The sequence below is a fragment of the Salvelinus fontinalis genome, chromosome 23, assembly GCF_029448725.1.
Source record: "Salvelinus fontinalis isolate EN_2023a chromosome 23, ASM2944872v1, whole genome shotgun sequence".
Classification (NCBI taxonomy): domain Eukaryota; kingdom Metazoa; phylum Chordata; class Actinopteri; order Salmoniformes; family Salmonidae; genus Salvelinus; species Salvelinus fontinalis.
The window spans coordinates 23,966,222-23,980,832 of record NC_074687.1 but is presented as its reverse complement, the minus strand read 5'-3'; the positions used below and the strand labels follow the sequence as shown (position 1 = coordinate 23,980,832).

General features: G+C 40.8%; 1 protein-coding gene across 3 annotated transcripts in view; it reads left to right on the top strand.

Annotated features, from left to right (window-relative positions):
- Positions 1–11,736: 11,736 nt before the first annotated feature.
- The window catches only part of LOC129821058 (SEC14 domain and spectrin repeat-containing protein 1-like), a 32,050-nt gene continuing 29,175 nt past the window's right edge, over positions 11,737–14,611 (top strand). Inside the window, exons 1-3 of one of the 3 annotated variants that reach the window (XM_055878301.1) lie at positions 11,737–12,274; positions 14,022–14,074; positions 14,221–14,298. In XM_055878301.1, coding sequence (XP_055734276.1) covers positions 14,244–14,298 — 55 coding nt within the window. In that variant the 5' untranslated portion in view covers positions 11,737–12,274; positions 14,022–14,074; positions 14,221–14,243. The other 2 variants (XM_055878302.1, XM_055878303.1) reach the window with 2 other exon arrangements.

Here is a 14,611-nt window from a genome sequence, read left to right as displayed (position 1 = left end):
TATTGAGTTCTTGATTAATATTTTGTAGGACTAATAACTTAATCAGTCTATATGTTTAAGATATTTGTAAACGTTTATAAAGCATAACTCTCAATTGAAAAACACATTTTAGGGAAGACTGATTACTCAGTTAGTCAACGTTTAAGGCATTATGAAAAGTTTATAGAATAAAGCACAACTCTTAATCATTTACATTAATTATATACAATTTAGGTTTTTATATCATGTCCTATTCATACAATTTTAATGATTACATTACATATATATTGAAGTTAATATTCAGCATATGAAGTATATCTAATCTGGACCAGATTGTTTACTATGCCAGAGGCAGAATATAGTATGTCCAGCTATATTATATTTGCCTAGTTTAGATGTTGTTTGAATCTGGTAATAAACTATCTAACATATGTTAATTTGTTTACATTTAAAATAAAAAAAATTAACCTTTATTTAACTAGGCAAGTCAGTTAAGAACAAATTCTTATTTACAATGACGGTCTACCCTAACCCGACCGACGCTGGGCCGACGCCGGGACTCCCTATCACGGCCGGATGTGATTCAGCCTGGAATCTAACCTGTGTCTGTAGTGACGCCTCTAGCACTGAGATGCAGTGCCTTAGACCGCTGCGCCACTTGGGATCCCGTTATCACTTATGTGTCAATAGATTTCAGTCTATATCAATTCATACATTTTTATTTGCTATTCATAATGGTACAATTTGAATAATTGCAAAAGTACCAGTTTTAGTTAGTAATGTACTTTTACAGATATGTACAGTCACAAGCTTTCACCTATGTAAGCTACCAACAATAAGGATTAGCCACAATAGTGGAATTTGCTGTTTGCCTAAATGAAACCCCCAAAAATGATGAGTTAATTTGTGCTTATTGACATTCATATTGCACTATATAGTGATTTCCCACAGTCAGCAATAAGAGCTACGACGCTAACATTTGTGTAAACCTTTCACAGTTGTGCTCTGTGGGTGTCAATGAGTAGACTGATACCCCATTTAATTGATCCACAATCTATAGGTAAGGCTGTACAGTGTAATATGAATGTCCAATACAATTAGTAGGTTGACTAGCAAGCTTAATGTGTCTCATTTCACAGTGGTTTCAGAGTCCCGCAATATGAGCTACAATGCTAATATTTGTGTAATCTCTTCACAGTTCTGTGGGTGTCACTGAGTAGACTGGTACTCCATTTCATTGATCCACAATCCATAGGTAAGGCTGAACAGTGAAATATAAGTACGCGGAAGTTAACATGTATCCATTTTAACTGATTGTTACTTTTTTTGTTAAATTAACTAATTATTGTCTTTTGTTGAATTTATATAAAAACACTCCAACCTTGTTTAGCATTATCTAGTCCAAATATGGCATGATTCCACTATTTGTATCCGTTTGCATCTCCTTCAATAAGGGGCTTTTATTTTGAAGGCGAAGTGCAAATTCCACTATTGTGGATAATGTTTTTTGCTATGAGAATTGATACTCCCCTACCCTTCCATTTCCTCAGTGATGTCTGTATCAGACTGTCGTTCTGGTATGTTTATATAAGTTATAATAAGTACACATATGTCATGAGTTCATTTAGGACTACCAAGGACAGCTGCAACATGACACTGATGAATAAGCCTGGTCTTATTACATGGCTTTAGCTCACATATGACACAGGGTAAGTATAACGATAACTGATTGATGGCTAACCCATCCTTGGCTCTGAGGGAAAGGAGAAAGAAAGTGCATTTAAAATGACAGACTGCTCTATGAGAGACCTGTGTTCTATGTAATTATAGAAAGATGTCATACATCAAGTATCAATTCCATATAATGTGTTTTCTGTTACTAAACGCACATGTTGTCAGGTGATGATTTGTAACCGATACAGTAGGGATTTACGACATGATGACAAAGCTTCAGAGTATCAATGTCAAGATCATCAGATACTAGCCTTCGTACATTATCCTAGTTGACACTTCATATCCAATCAACATAATTTCACCATTATTATTCCACTATTCTTTATCTTATTACCATGTGGGGTGGCGTAGTAAACAGAAATGACTCATTCAATGAAACCTGTACTTGTGGTGGAATGAGGAGGACAGACAGAATGTATTCAAGTTTTTGTTGTTGAATTAAGATAATAATTGTATGACTCGCATGGGTGCAAAAATTTAAATAAACACCATTAGATTCTGTCACTTCCTTTGTCCTTTTGTCTGTGCCAGTAATAACAGGTCAACAGTATCAAATGTAACATAGTCAACGCTGCTTCCATAAATACCCACAGACACCCAGCGGCACTGAAGTAATGCCTCAGGAACATTATCGACCATAGACCCCAGTCATCCCGGTGCCAGACATGTGAGTGTATGAGAGATGGAAATCTTGCAGTCATGGACATAGGGATTTCATCTGCCAAATGAATACTGTAGATATCTTAGAAATCACACACACACACACACACACACACACACAAACACAAGACTAATAAGAGTCCACTTGTACTTGAAATGTCCCTGGGTAGATTGGATAGAGATCCCTATAACTGTAATTATGATACATTTACTGTATAGGGAATGTGGCTACTTTATCAAAACATGCAAGGTGTCATCACATAATGTTTGCTCAACACTGCATATTTAGTCACTTCTCCCAATACAGCGATATATAATTCTAGCTTTCTGCTCAGTGTTGAAAATGTTGTATAAAGCCTAGTTTTTGCTTGGCAGGTATTACTCATATGAGTTGTGCCTACTGCCTCATCTGTCACGACTTCCGCCGAATTCGGGTCCTCTCCTTGTTCGGGCGGCGCTCGGCGGTTGGTGTCGCCGGTCTACTAGCCATTGTCGATCCACTTTTCATTTTCCATTTGTTTTGTCTTGTTTTTCCTCACACCTGGTTTCAATTCCCTCATTTACTTGTTGTGTATTTAACCCTCTGTTCCCCCCATGTCTTTGTGTGGGATTGTTTATTGTAGTGCTTGTGCACGTTCCCCGTGAGTGCACAACGGGTTATTTTTGTGCCCATTTCACTTCGAGGGTCTGGAAGGCATTCATGGAACGTATGGGGGTCTCAATCAGCCTTACCTCGGGGTTTCATCCCGAGAGTAATGGGCAGGTGGAGAGAGTGAACCAGGATATGGGTAGGTTTCTGCGGTCGTATTGCCAGGATCGGCCGGGGGAGTGGGTAGTGTTCGTGCCCTAGGCCGAGACGGCTCAGAACTCGCTCGGCCACTCCTCCACTAACCTCTCCCCCTTCCAGTGCGTACTGGGGTACCAGCCAGTTCTGGCGCCTTGGCATCAGAGTCAGACCGAGGCTCCTGCGGTGGACGACTGGTTCAGGCGAGTGGAAGAGACATGGGACACCGCCCAGTGAGGCCCCGGTGTTCGCACCGGGGGACCGGGTCTGGCTCTCGACCCGAAACCTGCCCCTCCGCCTGCCCTGCCGGAAGCTGGGCCCGCGGTTTGTGGGGCCATTTAAAGTCCTGAGAAGAGTGGACGAGGTTTGTTATAGGTTACAGCTTCCCCCCGATTACCATTTTAACCCCTCGTTGCATGTGTCTCTCCTCAGGCCAGGCCACTGTCACGATTTCCTGCGAAGTCGGGTCCTCTCCTTGTTCGGGTGATGCTCGGCGGTCGGCATCACCGGTCTTCTAGCCATCGTCGATCCACTTTTCATTTTCCATTATTGTCTTGTTTTTCCTCACACCTGGTTTCAATTCCCTCATTTACTTGTTGTGTATTTAACCCTCTGTTCCCCCCATGTCTTTGTGTGGGATTGTTTATTGTAGTGCTTGTGCACGTTCCCCGTGAGCGCCCGACGGGTTATTTTTGTGCCCATTTATCTTGTTGTTCTGGATGCAGTTGGTTTTTGCTTAATAAATCTCCGGTTATTACCCAGTTCTGCTCTCCTGCGCCTGACTTCTCTGCCGCTAATTACGCACCCCACTACATCATCTGAGATAACTAAGTAACTACAAATCCTTCTCTGTCTGATCTCAAATCTCAAAGCCAACACACCTCCACGTTTAACACTCTGAGACTCGGAAACGACGTCAGGTTTAGCTAAACATACAGCTCACACAACTCCATGTTACATTCCATCTGTTTGGTCGACACAGGGGATTGACAGCAATTAAAGTATCTACAGTACACATCCACACAACCACAGGAGACTGCCACAGGAACAATAGTCACAGTGGGCCTTGTCGCTTCATCTCATCATTGCCATTTAAACAAACTAGTCTCTCTATCAAATTAGGTCAAAAATCAGCAAGTCATATTGTATACACGGCCCTTCATATCAAAAGGAATATGTCATGATATTGATATAGACACAGTTTACAATTGGCTCATTCATCCCCCTCCTCTCCCCTGTAACTATTCCCCAGATCGTTGCTGCAAATGAGAACGTGTTCTCAGTCAACTTACCTGGTAAAATAACGGTAAAATAAAAATAAAAAATGTAGATGTAGTACTTAAAGCACTAATACTGCTTTTGTAAGTTAGGTACTTAGGGTCAGAATAACAGTCAGCATGTTGCTTCATAAAAAAACACAACAAGATACTTCAGTGAACAAATCTCTATTTCTGCCCTGAATAAGATCTGCAACGGCTACTGAATTAGTGCATGTGAGCAGGGAACATTTTGTCACAGCTTTTAAGAGAAATTGGACAGGCAGAGACATCTAGTGGTTCTTCTTAGACACATTCACTCTTAATGTGTAAGAGTATTACCATAGAAAACACATATAACATTGAATTTATTTATTTATTGTTGGGACAAAGTTTGATTGTTGGGACTTGGGAGGACTTTTTCAAAACATATTTTCAGCATTTATCAGAGGAAAACACATGTCTCAGTGTTTCTTATATTCAATCAGTTGCATCTGAATGACGAATACACAATTACACATTAATGAATGCATTTATAATTATTACTATAGTAATTATTATTACTGTTTATTAGAAATAAAACAATCTATTAATCACGATCTATAGATCACTATATAAATAGAGGCAAACTTTGCTCACCCACTGGTGATAGAACTTAATTGATAGCCATCTGCTTTAGGAAAGGTTGTAGCTGCAGTTTATAACTTTTTACAGTTGAAGTCGGAAGTTTACATACACTTAGGTTGGAGTCATTTAAACTCGTTTTTCAACCACTCCACAAATTTCTTGTTAACAAACTATAGTTTTCTCAAGTCGGTTAGGACATCTACTTTGTGCATGACACAAATAGTTTTCCCAACAATTGTTTACAGACAGATTATTTCACTTATAATTCACTGTATCACAATTCCAGTGGTTCAGAAGTTTACATACACTAAGTTGACTGTGGCTTTAAACAGCTTGGAAAATTCTAGAAAATTATGTCATGGCTTCTAATAGGCTAATTGACATAATTTGAGTCAATTGGAGGTGTACCTATGGATGTATTTCAAGGCCTACCTTCAAACTCAGTGCCTCTTTGCTTGACATCATGGGAAAATCTAAAGAAATCAGCCAAGTCCTCAGAAAATAAATTGTAGACCTCCACAAGTCTGGTTCATCCTTGGAAGAAATTTCCAAATGCCTGAAGGTACCACGTTCATCTGTACAAACAATAGTACGCAAGTATAAACACCATGGGACCACGTAGCTGTCATACCGCTCAGGAAGGAGACGCGTTCTGTCTCCTAGAGATGAACGTACTTTGGTGTGAAAAGTACAAATCAATCCCAGAACAACAGCAAAGGACCCTGTGAAGATGCTGGAGGAAACAGGTACAAAAGTATCTACATCCACAGTAAAACAAGTCCTATATCGACACAACCTGAAAGGACACTCAGCAAGGAAGAAGCCACTGCTCCAAAACCGCCATAAAAAAGCCAGACTACGGTTTGCAACTGCACATGGGGGAAAAGATGGGGGCAAAGACTACGGTTTGCAACTGCACATGGGGGAAAAGATGGGGGCAAAGACTACGGTTTGCAACTGCACATGGGGGCAAAGATGTACTTTTTGGAGAAATGTCCTCTGGTCTGATGAAACAAAAATAGAACTGTTTGGCCATAATGACCATCGTTATGTTGGAAGAAGAACACCTTCCCAACCGTGAAGCACGGGGTGGCAGCATCATGTTGTGGGGCTGCTTTGCTGCAGGAGGGACTGGTGCAGTTCACAAAATAGATGGCATCATGGAGGGAAATTATATGGATATATTAAAGCAACATCTCAAGACAGCAGTCAGGAAGTTAAAGCTTGGTCGCAAATGGGTCTTCCAAATGGACAATGACCCCAAGCATACTTCCAAAGTTGTGGCAAAATGGCTTAAGGACAACAAAGTCAAGGTATTGGGGTGGCCATCACAAAGCCCAGACCTCAATCCTATAGAAAATTTGTGGGCAGAACTGAAAAAGTGTGTGCGAGCAAGGAGGCCTACACACCTGACTCAGTTACACCAGCTCTGTCAAGAGGAATGGGCCAAAATTCACCCAACTTATTGTGGGAAGCTTGTGGAAGGCTACCCGAAACATTTGACCCAAGTTAAACAATTTAAAGGCAATGATACCAAGTATTAATTGAGTGTATGTAAACTTCTGACCCACTGGGAATGTGATGAAAGAAATAAAAGCTGAAATAAAACATTCTCTCTACTATTATTCTGACATTTCACATTCTTAAAATAAAGTGGTGATCCTAACTAACCTGAGACAGGGAAGGTTTACTAGGATTAAATGTCTGGAATTGTGAAAAAAATGAGTTTAAATGTATTTGGCAAGGTGCATATAAAATTCTGACTTCAACTGTAAATAATATTCCAATGCAATGACAGAAAAGGGTGTCAAGCAAAGAGGCATTGAGTTTGAAGGTAGGCCTTGAAATACATCCACAGGTACACCTCCAATTGACTCAAATTATGTCAATTAGCCTATCAGAAGCTTCTAAAGCCATGACATAATTTTCTGGAATTTTCCAAGCTGTTTAAAGCCACAGTCAACTTAGTGTATGTAAACTTCTGACCCACTGGAATTGTGATACAGTGAATTATAAGTGAAATGCTGCAACATCGAGAGCATCCTGACTGGTTGCATCACTGCCTGGTATGGCAAATGTGTATGGCCCAGTACATCACTGGGGTTAAGCTGCCTGCCATCCAGGATCTCTTCACCAGGCGGTGTCAAAGTAGGCCCTAAAAATTGTCAAAGACCCCAGCCACACCAGTCATAGACAGTTCTCTCTACTACCGCATGGCAAGCGGTACCGGAGTGCCAAGGCTAGGACAAAATGGCTTCTCAACAGTTTTACCCCCAAGCCATAAGACTCCTGAACAGGTAATCTTACTTACTTACTTACTTACTTACTCTATTGTTCCCATGGGGAAATTTTGTTGCAGTGTCATGTACACATTTAAAGTGGCGTTAAATACAAAACAAGATTGACAATACAACTTTCAAATGTCTACCCGGACTATTTGCATTGTGTGCCCCCCCCAACCCCTCTTTTATGCTGCTGCTACTCTCTGTTTATCATATATTCACAGTCACTTTAACTATACATTCATGTACATATGTACATACTACCTCAATTGGCCCGACCAACCAGTGCTCCCGCACATTGGCTATCCGTGCTATCTGCATTGTGTCCCGCCACCCGCCAACCGCCAACCCCTCTTTACGCTACTGCTACTCTCTGTTCATCATATATGCATAGTCACTTTAACCATATCTACATGTACATACTACCTCAATCAGCCTGACTAACCGGTGCCTGTATGTAGCCTCGCTACTTTTATAGCCTCGCTACTATTTTTCACTGTCTTTTTACTGTTGTTTTTATTTCTTTACTTACCTATTGTTTACCTAATACCTTTTTTTGCACTATTGGTTAGAGCCTGTAAGTCATCACTGTAAGGTCTAAACCTGTTGTATTCGGCGCATGTGACAAATAAACTTTAGTTTGATTTGATTTAAAATAATCTGTCTGTAAACAATTGCTGGAAAAATGTATTGTGTCATGCACAAAGTAGTTGTCCTAACCGACTTGCCAAAACTATAGTTTGTTAACAACAAATTTGTGGAGTGGTTGAAAAACGAGTTTTAATGATTCCAATCTCAATGTAAACTTCCGACTTCAACTGTATATACCTGATTTGATTCCCTTCAATTTAAATGTATGCCAACCCTGAGGCCTAAATCCAACCCTAAAATGAGATGAGGATCCCACTGCATTCAATGCATTACAGTTCCATAGGCGATCCAATTAACTTTCATTTAGAGTTTTACTCTGTGTTCAAGTAGACATAGTTATATTAAGGCTACCTCACAAAAACATGAACCCTGTCGATAGCGTCATTGCCTTTTGGTACACCAGAATTACCTTCATTTCCAATGAAACGCTGTGTTTGCCTTGCAGCATTGCGCTGCAGTGGCAGTTGCAGTGCGTTTGGTGTGGTGCATATGTTGGTGTCACCTTAATTGGGGAGGACAGGTTTGTGGTAATAGCTGGAGCAGAATCAGTGGAACGATATCAAATACATCAAACACATGGTTTCCATGTGCTCCGTTCCAGCCATTATTATGAGCCGTCCTCCCCTCAGCAGCCTCCACTGAATGAATAACAGATTCTTAAATGGCAAAAAAGACAGTAAAAACAAGTATCATAAGGAATAAGATTTTGAAGTGTCTGTCCTATATATCTAGGAGATATAAGAAAGTTCACATATTTAACTCCTTATTTTTGTTGGCACAAAACTACCTCCATACTTCTATTAATTTGTATTGGTTACCTTCAGACGAGAGTCTCATATTTCCTTCGTGAGATTATCATCTTTCCATAGAGTGGTCATATTAGTTTTGTAGGCCAAAACATTCGGAAGGTACAGACGTTTTCCTGAGATGACCGATTTTCAGGATGGCTCATGGTCTGACAAATACCGCTGTAGCTCAGCGAACTTCCACCGCAGATGCGGAAGGCCGACATAGGCGGATGCAGTGGATTGCGACACAGCCCATGCAAGAAAACAGATACTGTATCTTGCAACAGGTGTAAACCTTTTTTATTTTTTATTTTATTTAACCTTTATTTAACCAGGTAGGCCAGTTGAGAACAAGTTCTCATTTACAACTGCGACCTGGCCAAGATAAAAACAAAACAACAACAAACACAGAGTTACACATAAACAAACGTACAGTTAATAACACAATAGAAAAATAGAAAAATCTATGTACAGTGTGTGCAAATGTAGAAGAGTAGGGAGGTAGGCAATAAATAGGTCCTAGAGGTGAAAATAATTACAATTTAGCATTAATACTGGAGTGATAGATGTGCAAGTAGAGATACTGGGGTGCAAAAGGGCAAGAGGGTAAGTAATAATATGGGGATGAGGTAGTTGGGTGTGCTATTTACAGATTGGCTGTGTACAGGTACAGTGATCGGTAAGCTACTCTGACAGCTGATGCTTAAAGTTAGAGAAGAAGATATAAGACTCCAGCTTCAGTGATTTTTGCAATTTGTTCCAGTCATTGGCAGCAGAGAACTGGAAGGAAGGCGGCCAAAGTAAGTGTTGGCTTTGGGGGTGACCAGTGAAATATACCTGCTGGAGTGCGTGCTACGGATGGGTGTTGCTATGGTGACCAGTGAGCTGAGATAAGGCGGGGCTCTACCTAGCAAAAACGTATAGATGACCTGGAGCCAGTGGGTTTGGCGACGAATATGTAGTGAGGGTCAGCCAACGAGAGCATACAGGTCGCAGTGGTGGGTAGTATATGGGGCTTTGGTGACAGAACGGATGGCATTGTGATAGACTACATCCAGTTTGCTGAGTAGAGTGTTGGGGGCTATTTTGTAAATGACATCGCCGTGAAATGCTTACTTACAAGCCCTTAACCGACAATAAAGTTCAAGAAAGAGTTAAGAAAATATTTACCAAATAAACTAAAGTAAAAAAAATCATAAAAATGAACATAATAAAATAACAATAACGAGGCTATATAAAGGGGGTACCAGTACCGAGTCAATGTGCGAGGTACAGGTTAGTCAAGGAATCTCTAGTTTAAACTGATATATTTTCATGGGGATTTTTTAATTATGTTACTTAGATTGACACACGGGCATTTCAAAGTTCCAGTAAGGGATCTCTGCTGGTTTTAAAGTTATGATCCAATTTGTAAGCATTACCAACAGAGTGAATGCGAAAATGAATTCAAATATGTCGCCCTCTGCTGGTGTGTAATGATACAAGTAAAAGGAGGGCCTTGATTTCCTACTATGCCAAATAGGGGTCCCAGGACAGAATTTGGGAAACCCTGCCTTAGTGGTGAAATTTTGCCCATGCCAAGCTGGTCGCACAGGTCATGATGGCCTGGCTTTTGGCTTCATGTCCACTCCTAGAGCCAGACAATGTCCCGGATATTGTCTGCCTACTAGCTCCTTGTAACAATCTTAGAGACAGTCCATCCAGCCATCGCGCAGGAAAATAGTTTAAAGAACTTCTCCATGGGCCTCCTGAGTTGCACAGTGGTCGAAGGCGCTGCATTGCAGTGCTAGCTGTGCCACTAGAGAATCTGGGTTCGAGTCCAGGCTCTGTCGCAGCCGGCCATGACCAGGAGACCCATGGGGCAGCGCACAATCGGCCCAGCGTCATCTGGGTTAGGGGAGGGTTTGGCCGGCAGGGATGTTCTTGTCCCATCGCACACTAGCAACTCCTGTGCTAGTGTGCTTCTGGGTTAAGCGGGCATTGTGTCAAGAAGCAGTGCAGATTGGCTGGGTTGTGTTTCGGAGGACGCACGGCTCTCGACCTTCGCCTCTCTCGAGTCCGTACGGGAGTTGCAGCGATGGGACAAGACTGTAACAACCAGGGTAGAAAAAAGGGTAAAAAAAATTATATTAAAACAATAAAATAACTTCTCCTTGTCTTAGGTTGTCTGTTGAAGTGGACTCAGGTAAATCCTTAAAAAACATTACTAGTTGCATAAACACATGACATAAGTGAAATTCACAATTTCCAAGACTATCTTTAGCAAATTACTAAAACCATGCAATGTCACTTGTAATCACTTTCAGGTCTTTGTAATGCACTTCCCACGTCGCAATGGCTGGGTAAACGCCAATATATGCTTGATCCAAAATGTGTTTGGATGCTCCATATGGAGTGTGACACAATTGTGGAGCGCCAAATTGAGCTCCATACCGCATTGCCGTGCGCCTCCCGATTTTTTTTTGAACGCTGAGGGTCTGTATAGCTCAGTGTAGTTCCGCATTGACATGATTGGTTGACGGTAGGAGTGGGTGGGGATTCTGTATAAACACAAACTCACTTCCTTGACAACTTCCTTCACAACAGCTCTGTACTGCTCGGCGAAGCACAAGAAGTATGAATGCCCTGACTTCTGCAAGTGCCATATCACCATAAATGCTACATGTCCAATGCACAAATGGGATTGACCATGTGGTACTTTTTATGCTTGATCCGACAATGTGGTCGGAGGCTCCATATGGAGGGTGTGACGCAATGGCGGAGTCTCCATAGGCACACAGAGGCCAAATTGAGCTCGGTACCGCATCGCCGTGCAAATTTTGCAGCGCCCTTTAAGGACCTAAAATACCAGGAGCAGCTGGCATTGGAGTATGAATGCCAAGCATGGGAGCTGGTGTGACTGACATAGGGCTCCGTTCAACTCCTTCTCGCCTTTCCACCGGTGCCCCTGTTATAAACTCTTCACAATTGTATTATGTGGTTGTCGCTGAGTAGACTGCTACTCTGAAGATTTGTATTTTTTCTCTCAAATTAACTTTTGTTGAATTTATATAACAACTTTCCAACGTTGTTTAGCATTATCTAGTCCAAATATGGCATGATTCCACTGTCTGTATCTATTTGCATGACTTTCAATGAGTGCCTTTTATTTTGAAGGCGAACCATAAATGCCACTACTATGGCTAACTTCACATATGTCGGAGGGCGCTCTATTGCATGTATTGTCCGTTTGGGAGTTGCCTCCGTAGTAACAGTCCAGCCCCCTGAAAACAACCCATATTTGAATAAAAATCCAGTATAGATATGGCGGAGTTGTAACTTTTGACGATACAATATTTTTTCTAACGAGTTCTAAGCCTTGAAAGATGTTACAGATGTGATCGCCTACAGTCCAATAAATCAGTGGAGCTCGGTCAGATAAACTGGGATTTTTCAATAGAAACTCCTCCTACAGGCTACATTGATTCAACGTCGTATAATGATACATACATAATTCGTCCTGTTTCGTCTGAGGTAAGAAGGAAATCGTCCCTTTACCGCAACAAACGGTATCATTTTCATACAAGGATTATATTGCGAACACGGGTTAGAGCGAGATTCAATTTCAGGAATATAGGTCATTGTGTCTGCATAGCCTACCCACTATAACAGCTTAGCATTGGTTGTGTAGTCAGTTGGGGAAAACCTCGTGCTACTGCTACGAAGTGATACGAACGCGGATTTTTATTCAGCACGGGTGAGCAAATGGGACATAGATGATCCTTTTCATACATTACAATATGTATAAAGGATTTTACAATTTCGATTTTTTTTTAAGAGCTCTTGTGATGAGAAGGCCAGGGAGGTGGGTCCTTCGATTTTAGGGCTTTTGTCTCGTGCCTGCTGTGTGCTTACTATAAAAACAATTGTAATGATTTGCCACCACATAAGGATAATATCGAGCATATCGGGAACTTGGAATTTAACCTAAATGTATGAAATATAGTTATGTCTGTTGATTATTGTCAACCATACCTAGTGTTGTCCTCGCTCCTAAATGCCATTTGCATACGTAGCCTATGCATCGTGGCCATGTCATTGAAAATGTCACCAATATCAAATTACTCTACTTTTGTAGCATGTGAAAACTATTGTAGCCACATATTAGCAATGCTTTAGGAGTAGTCTAATGTTGAAATAGAAGGAATAATGTAATTTTTGTCATCACAATAAATAGCATTGTTATTGTCATCAATTACAGCCTCCAAATAGGAATAACTATTTATTCTTGGAGTGTGAGAATGAGTACATTTGAGTCATTTAGCAGACACTCTTATCCAGAGCTACTTACAGTAGTGAGTGCATATATTTGAGTACTTTTTTGTACTGCGTAAGACTATTCACCAGTGGCTAATTACAGTAGCCAGTTTGAACTACACATCATAATCATATTTGTTCTAGAATAGCTTCAAAGACACCGACTTTCCAGGAAAGAAAAGCAAACCTAACTTTTCCTACAAATATAGCTACTTAGTCATGACTCCAGGATAAGGTTATTGAATAATAGATGGTTATTATGGTTTGTATAATTGCCTGGATAACTCAGATGCACTACATGAAAGCTTGTGAGAGATATGTACACTAAACCAGGGTATCCCAAATGGCACCCTATTCACTATGTAGTGAACTACCTTGACCAGTGCACATAGGGCTCTGGTCAAAAGTAGTGTACATTGTAGGTAATAAGGTGCAGTTTGTGACAATCGATGGTAATATGCCAGTGGGTGGCTCATTACTGTGCAGTAGGTCAGAGTTTGCTGCATTGCAATCTACTAATGGGTTTCAAATGTTTCCCCACGCTGTTTTGGCCAGTGACCATGTAAATCTATCATTCTGCTGTGTTTGGGATAAATATATGCTGAGAACAGATTTGACCAAAAGGATATGATGATGTACTGCAGTGGTTTATGTATCATTCAATTCAGTTAAGACAAGACAGTCCAGATGGGTAATCCTCCCAATACCGCAAAACAAGCCATTTTATTACTGTGTTTAAGGCTAATAGAATATATAAGAACCGTTCACACGTCATTCTTCATAGCCTCAAACCATAGACTAACAAAATGGTTCTTGGACATTATTTTTGTTCTGACACAGTAATAAGGTATGTCTTGATTCCTTATTAGTGGATGATTTGTTTGTCAATATGATTGTCAATATTGAGCTAGTTGCTACTTATCTATAGTGTTGACTTGTTTTTGTCCCTGTGTCCTCATTACAGAACATGGGCCCAGAAGGAAATGTTTGAAAGAGGTACCTTTGATTTCTAGGAAGGTAAAGCATCTTGGTGTTTCGTTGTCAGTTGGCTTGTAATTGACAGGGATGACAGTGCTATATGCTAATTTGTATGCGTGTGTGGTCATCTAATGATTATTATGTGCATCACCTGCTTTGCTATAACCTATGTGTTTACTTTTCAGACTGCAGGGGGGAACTTGCCAGTATGGAGGCTACCAACATACTGCCCATTCTGAAGAAACGCCTAGCCTTCTTGTCAGGTAATAATATCCTCCAGTCAGTCGAAGCTGTTTATCTTTACTGTTGACAGAGATGGCTTCTTGGAATGATCCGCACTGCATTTACATTGCTAAGCTTAACATTACATTTACCAGTGATCATGTTTACATGGAAATGCCCAACAGTAGTGCCACATCTACTACTATTACTTTACCTTTGTCCTCATGCAACTGGCTCAAGCACTTTTTCTGCTGCTTATTGAACATTCCCAGTCAGTGAAATAAGTGTACAGCGTTGAGAGCCAGCATTATCAAGGAAGTAAAGGCAGGCAGAGTTGACTAAAAATTAACTTGA